Source organism: Erigeron canadensis, chromosome 4, assembly GCF_010389155.1.
Source record: "Erigeron canadensis isolate Cc75 chromosome 4, C_canadensis_v1, whole genome shotgun sequence".
NCBI lineage: Eukaryota > Viridiplantae > Streptophyta > Magnoliopsida > Asterales > Asteraceae > Erigeron > Erigeron canadensis.
Window position 1 is genome coordinate 39,646,610 of NC_057764.1, and position 6,873 is coordinate 39,653,482.

A 6,873-nucleotide genomic window follows, 5' to 3' on the forward strand; every position below is an offset into this window, starting at 1 on the left:
GTTTCCATTTACAGCAGTCAACTTTAAGTATGTCCTACAGGCTTTCTACTACCAAATAAAGAAAAAAGAATCGAATTCAAAGAAGAATTTACATTTCTTGCTGAATTCCCTTTCTTCTACTGTACTTCCATGGAGTTACAGACCTTGCTCATCTCTTTCCCTACCAGAGGTCTTCCATGGTATGATGTTTTGTGGTGGTGGTGGTGTATAGTGGTACCAACACCAATAGCCTTAGCCTCACTGAGACTCCACATACCCTAGGACAGAAAGTTTTTTATACAGAGATGAAGCTCATAACACAAAATGGATAAATTGCATAGAAGGTAATCAACTTTGGTCAAATTTCTATTTCAAGTTACCAACTATTTTTACCCTACAAAAAACCAAGAAAGTTTCAAAACCAGGTTATTAGAAGTAATTGCTTAGATATCAACGCACCAAACAGCACCTCACTACCTCAGTATCACATTAAGAACAAAAATCAACATGATTAAAAGTTATCGCATATCAGTGTCACATCATCGTATCAATAAGGCCTTGTCTGACCAGCTTAGATCAATTATTTTGTAGGTTGGCTACCTTTAGGCTTTAGTATATATTTCTGTATGGCTTTTTAGGCCTATAACAGAAATTTTGCCAAAGTGGATTACTATTATATGCAATTAACCCAGCAGAATTCTAAAGAACAGATCATATGTTTAGCCTCGTGTTATCTAATTAGTAGCTAAACAGGGTTGTACCTATTTACGAAGGATATACAGAGTTCCAATTCATTGCTATCTAGAGTATCCATCTAATGCTGCATGGATGATTAACTTCAGGATATCTAGTGGGAAGTAGGTAATGATACTAAAGATCCAGATCACTGCAGCCCATCTCCATCCTACTCCTTGCATCTCAGCAAAATTCCAGTCTGCATATACGGCGAGCAATGTAGCCAACTGTATAAAAGGCAGAAATGTTAATGCACCAATAGGTTTGGCAAGATAGATGGGGGCAGGTAACGGATTGAAACAGATTATTTTATAGTAATGGTCGAAATGGCTGGGTTTGGCTGACCTACAAACACTTTGTTGTCCATTTTTAACCATTTTTTTAAGATAACTAATGCATGGTTACAAAAATATTATTATTATATTAGTAATCCAAGTCTTTAAATAAAAATTACTTGTGAGGTTGTTTGCCTTATAAATATACTGTGGATGATTTTCAACCTGTTTCGGTTGTCTTAATCACTTTTAAGCTTTTTTTATTATTATTTAACCTATTTGAGATATCACATAACCCAAATCAAATCATTCGTAGTAAATTGGTCCAGTTGTCAACCTTAGGCTTTATTGCAGGAATAGTGGCTTTATGGTACTTACTATCTGAGCTAGTGCGAATGCGAGAATGAGCAAGGTGCTAGGGCGCTCTAGAAATGACCAACGTTGAGACCTGGTCACAAAGATGAGCGCCTGGCTGATGATGCTCACTTGAAGGTAAAGTGCTGCTGTGATCTCATCCTCATTTCCAATAATCGAGTGAACACCAAAGATTTTCTGAACATCAAAAGTTATTGTCATACTTTTTCGGTAAGAATGTATGATAAATGAACATGGTAATTATTGACCATACGACTTACGGGGAAGAAGTCAGTTTTGGCAGAGAGCCAAAAGAACACGACGGTTACAGCTGCAAGATAAGTTCCTAGTACGGCACCAGTGATAAAGATTTCATTGAGTCTCCACAAGTCAGGTAGGGGAGAAGGCTTAACCCTATCTGTGGAGATTGTCATGATGGTGCTATCATTAAGGATGGCTATGATAAGAATCATGAATGGTGAAAAGTCAAACTTCCAAATGAGAGTGATGAGCATGAACCCCATCACAATTCTGACTGTGATTGTGACGGCATAGATCGTGTAGTTTTTCATCCTTTGGAAGATGGCCCGACTTGTCAATACAGCACTTACGATCACACCCAGCCCTGGCTCTGTCAGGATTATATCAGATGCACTCCTGGCAGCATCTGTGGCATCGGCCACAGCTATTCCAATGTCTGCCCTTTTAAGTGCCGGTGCATCGTTCACACCATCCCCTGTCATCCCGCAGATGTGATTCCTATGCTGTAACCTTTTAACAATCTCGTACTTGTGCTCTATAAGAATGTAGAATCAAGTTTAGTTTGCAATTGCTAAATCTGTGCTACACTTTATGAATTTCTTATTAATTACCAGGGAAAACTCCGGCGAATCCATCTGCCTTTTCAATGAGTTGATCGATGGAGGAGTTATTATCATCATTGGTTTGAGAGAGAAGGGAAGAAGAAGGATACATATCGGTACCCATGCCAAGTCTTCTACCCGTTTCCTTGCCAATTGCCAGCTGATCTCCGGTAATCATCTTAACTTTTACACCAAGTTCTAAAGCCTTTCGAATAGTCTCAGCGCTATCATGTCTTGGCGGGTCAAAAAGTGGCAACAATCCAATAAACTCCCACGGTGAGCCTGCACTCTCCTTTGTCTTCTCTGGCACAGTTTGTCGAGCAACAGCCAAGGATCGAAGACCTCGGTTCGCAAAGCCATCTATGATGTCGTGAGCTCGCTTTAGTGTTTCGCCATTGAGTTCACAAAGTTCAATGATCTTCAGAAAAATCAACCACCATCTGTTAGCAGATGTGAAACTAAACTGGAATACGGAAAGAAAAGAGCATAAAAAAGCAACTGATTTATTACTTGCTCTGGTGCACCCTTGCTTAATCGGTACCAGTCTCCTTTGTCATCAATGTAGGTGATAGCGGTGCGCTTGTCAACTGGATTAAATGGCAGGAAGTGGACCTCTTTGATTCCAGCTCGCGCCTCTTTTGGATTAGCCAGCATGCTGACAATACAAGCATCAATAGCATCTTGGTTTTCGACCCTAGAAGCACGAGCACCATACAACACCACCGCGTCCTTGTCGCAATTCTTTGCAAAAACCTGAACAAATTTAGACCTCTTAAGACCATGCATAAGTGATTGACCTTGCGGTTTACCTTATTGGGTATTCTAAGTTTCACTCGTTTGAACTCGATTAGGTTAATGCTAACTTGATCAAGAAAAGTATACCTCAATTAGGGATTTGTCGACGGTTAGCTTGTTAAGTGTGAGGGTACCCGTTTTGTCACTACAAAGAATATCCATTCCTGCCATTTCCTCAATGGCAGTCATCCTCTTGGTGATGGCACCTTGTTTTGCAAGGTAATGAGACCCGATAGCCATTGTTACAGATAAAACTGTCGGCATAGCAATCGGGATACCTCCAATGAGAAGGATTAACAAGTTATCAATGCCGTCTCTATATGGTCTTCGTTGAATTCCGTATATCACGACAATTTCGATGGCCATTCCAACACCAATTGAGCATATGCAGAAGTTACCAATGGAAGTCAATACCTGTTAAATATATGAACCTTGTAAGATGCAGAACTTGTAAACATTCTGAAAGAAATATTGGCATGTGCATTTGAAAACTGGTATTTCTTGTCGTTGCAGTACGTAATGTATGCATTAAAACTTGTACCTGTTGGAAATGGCCCGCTTGGTTGGTGCTGTCCACAAGGTGAGCAGCCTTCCCAAAAAATGTTCGGACACCGGTGGCTATGACGACGGCCTCAATCTCCCCCTGCTTGCATGTAGAGCCTGAAAACACTGCCTCACCAGGATTCTTGGTTACAGGGAGTGACTCGCCCGTAAGGGCAGATTGATCGATCTTTAATGTATCACCTTCAAGAAGACGAGCATCAGCTGGGACAATATCTCCAAGCTTGATGCTTATTATATCTCCAGGAACTAAGATGGCAGCATCTTGCTCGCTCCATTTTCCGTTCCTCAAAATCTTGGACTTTGGGGCTAGGCTTGCCATCAGGGCTTCCGCAGCATTCCCAGCGTTGTTTTCTTCAATGAAACTAATGGTTGAGTTGATGAGAAGAAGCACAACTATGCCTACAAAATCTGGCCAATCTGGTGGCCTGCCACCACCATTTGCTAACACAATGGCCATAATGGCTGCAAATTCCATGACCCATGAAAGAGGATTCCACATGAACCCTAAGAACTTGAGTATCTTATTTTCCTGTTCCAAATTCATTGTACGTAATAAATTAGTTTACTTTATCATAAGATGTACGAGAAATGGTTGCATAAATCGATGCGTCATTTTAAATAGTTTATTATGGTATGTATGGTCATGAAAGTATGGCCCCATAGTTGAAGGTTTTCATGTATTTGATTTCTATTCTGTTTCTCAACCATTCAAACAAAGAAATATAAAGATGGACTTAGGTTGGCTTGCAATCTGTCTACTTGTATAATTACATTAATAAATCTTGTTTATATGCTGCACATAGATGAAGATAAAACTACACATGAAAACATTGGCTTGCCCTTAGGTTCGTTGGGGCGAAACAATGCAAGTCTCTACTACGCACAAGGCGATTGAAAAGATTTCATTCTGGTGCATCGAAAATGCCCATGTGTTAGAAACCAGGCGAAGGTAATGATCTCTTTCTACATAACGAAGTTGTTGTATATCACAATTAATATGGTATGACCAGAATCGGACAAAAACAAAGGGATACAACGACATGCCTTTTTCTCCTCGAGTTTATTGTGGCCAAAAATTTTGAGCCTTTTAGACCCTTCCTCGCCATTCAACCCATCCCTTGTACAGTTCAAGTTTGTGAACACATCTTCGATAGGAATTTTCTCAAGATCAACTTCGTTATTTTTAACTCGTTCCAAGGAACTATCCGCCATTTTAATGGCTAGAAAGATTTAGAAAGGCACAGAGTAATTCTCAGAAATGAAAACGATAACAATAAAGATGTAACCGGGCCTCTCTAAAATCCCTCCTTAGGGTGCTCCTCCACCATGCAGATGGACATAGCAGAAAGAGGTCAGATATATATCACAATTAGAGGGAAATTTAGAAGCCCTTTCTCTATATACAAAAAATTTCTTTATATCATTTACGTTTTAAGATACACTGCGGTTTTTTCTCCCATCCCCAATAATATAGGAATGCAATTAGAAATGAAGGGTAATCCATTATTTTTTTTCATGAAAGTCGAACAATTATACTTGATGTATGTATTGTTATAGTGCTTAATATAGACCATGTAAAAAACATGCGGCTATAAATATAGAAACTTTGATAGTTTTAAATTTTGTAAGAAAAAGATCCTAGATTATCTTGTTATATCACAGGATAAATTCAGAAAGAAGCAAGTTGAGCATTTTCAGTTTGTAGCTTGTACAATAGCTTTAGAGCGATTACTGTGTCATGTTTGAGTTGATTTGGTCAAGTTGGCATGTTGGTGGCTAAACCCATCCAACGCATACAATTACGCACTATTCGATTTTTAATTTGCAATACCTTGTAAAAGTGACAAACCGCAAAACCATAGCACTTTGGTTCTGCCACCGGCTTGCAAGTACAAAACACGTAGAAAACAAATAACTATCAATGGAACTTCTAGTTATTTGTTCACGAAGCAGATGAAATGCACTGTCATAAGCAGGTTTCATTAAAACATAGAAATTGCCTAGCATGGTTTGACATAAAAATGAGAAACAAGATGTAATCAAACAGAAGTATCATCAGATTTCCCAAGACAATAGAACACTAAACTCGACATCCATTTTAGGCTAGATACGAAAATACAAACACAACACGAGTCTTTGATTGAATTTGAAAAACACTGCAAAAATCAACTTAAAACCCAAGCTTGGTTCTGCGCCAGTGTCTGCGCTTGGCGTTGTACCTGAATTACAATGAAAATTATACATCATATTAACAAAAACATACGAGATGCAGATCATACACTTTCAGTTTAAGAAATCAAGAAACTTAGAGAAAACGAATGACCTGATAGTGTTGTCAGTCCTCAAGCGAATCCAGTGAGGAATAGGCCTGTTTTGCCTCATCTTCTTACCGAGCTTCTTCTTGATCATAAAAGTCTTGTGGGACGGCTGTATCAACATAAGAACATAAGCATACAAATATACAATTACAATTACCAGCATAAACCATTTCAAGAGAGAAACGTTTTTTGTCCTTCGAATCGAATATCTAGCTCTGAAAACTAGGTCCGGCACAATTAAAAACACTATAAACTACGTACACATACAATAAAATGAAACCAGCAATCCAAATTCCCAGTACTATTGTAGACTACGTTTACACTCGTTTTAAAATACAACCACCATTTTTGGAGCACATATATAGTAACAAGCCGACTTATTTTCAAGTTATCAATCACAAAAATGAGTCCAAAAAATAAGCCACAAAAACAAGGGGGATTTATAAAAGGTAAACCAATTGTAAATAAGCTATGCCAAACACCGCTGAATCTTCCTGCGTGGAGGCTTATTTGATTGAAAATGCATAAATTTCTAATGAAATATGAGCAACTCACAAACAAAAACACACACTTTTGAAAACTGTGAATCTACTTTTATTACTAACAGAAAGAATATTAAGCAGTTTGCAGATTGGTTATCAGATATACTACAAAAATAGTAACGGTATATATATATATATAAGCAAATTCCTAAACACCTCATAAACATTTGTAATAATAATTATTAAGAAACAGTAAACTAAAAGTCGTTCATGGGATCTAACAAGCACAGCTCCTCATGGAAGATATATACATGCGTTTATTATTATTTATGACTAACAAATCAAACAGCATATATATATAAGGAAGTTAGAGAGAGAGAGAGAGAGAGAGAGAGATTACCATGGCTGTTGTTGGTTGTATGGTGGCTGCTGCTGCTGCTAAAATAAAATGATGTGATTTTTTTATCAAGTAAGTAGGGTGGTAGCTAGGGTTTGATTTTGTTATCTG

General features: G+C 38.3%; 2 protein-coding genes across 2 annotated transcripts; both read right to left on the bottom strand.

The window, feature by feature from the left end:
- Positions 1-158: 158 nt before the first annotated feature.
- LOC122598541 (ATPase 8, plasma membrane-type-like) lies at positions 159-4,830 on the bottom strand. The gene is made up of 9 exons (XM_043771135.1): positions 4,610-4,830; positions 3,543-4,094; positions 3,089-3,415; positions 2,717-2,959; positions 2,216-2,624; positions 1,625-2,139; positions 1,368-1,541; positions 741-941; positions 159-257 (listed from the first exon to the last, which is right to left on the bottom strand). The coding sequence occupies exons 1-8, from the start codon at positions 4,775-4,777 to the stop codon at positions 777-779; spliced, it is 2,553 nt and encodes an 850-aa protein (XP_043627070.1). The 5' UTR covers positions 4,778-4,830; the 3' UTR covers positions 159-257; positions 741-776.
- A 694-nt stretch (positions 4,831-5,524) lies between these two features.
- On the bottom strand, positions 5,525-6,873 carry LOC122596397 (60S ribosomal protein L39-1). Its single transcript, XM_043768966.1, has 3 exons — positions 6,766-6,873; positions 5,889-5,992; positions 5,525-5,784 (listed from the first exon to the last, which is right to left on the bottom strand). The coding sequence occupies exons 1-3, from the start codon at positions 6,766-6,768 to the stop codon at positions 5,736-5,738; spliced, it is 156 nt and encodes a 51-aa protein (XP_043624901.1). The 5' UTR covers positions 6,769-6,873; the 3' UTR covers positions 5,525-5,735.

Bases quoted from the DNA above. Each gene is read 5' to 3' on its own strand.
- LOC122598541 (XM_043771135.1), bottom strand. From the start codon at position 4,777: ATGGCGGATAGTTCCTTGGAACGAGTTAAAAATAACGAAGTTGATCTT. The intron at 3,416-3,542 runs GTACAAGTTTTA...TATATTTAACAG, and splicing joins AAGCGGGCCATTTCCAACAG to GTATTGACTTCCATTGGTAA. The intron at 2,625-2,716 runs GTAATAAATCAG...ATTTTTCTGAAG, and splicing joins GCAAGGGTGCACCAGAGCAA to ATCATTGAACTTTGTGAACT.
- LOC122596397 (XM_043768966.1), bottom strand. The intron at 5,785-5,888 runs GTCATTCGTTTT...ATTGTAATTCAG, and splicing joins AGGACTGACAACACTATCAG to GTACAACGCCAAGCGCAGAC.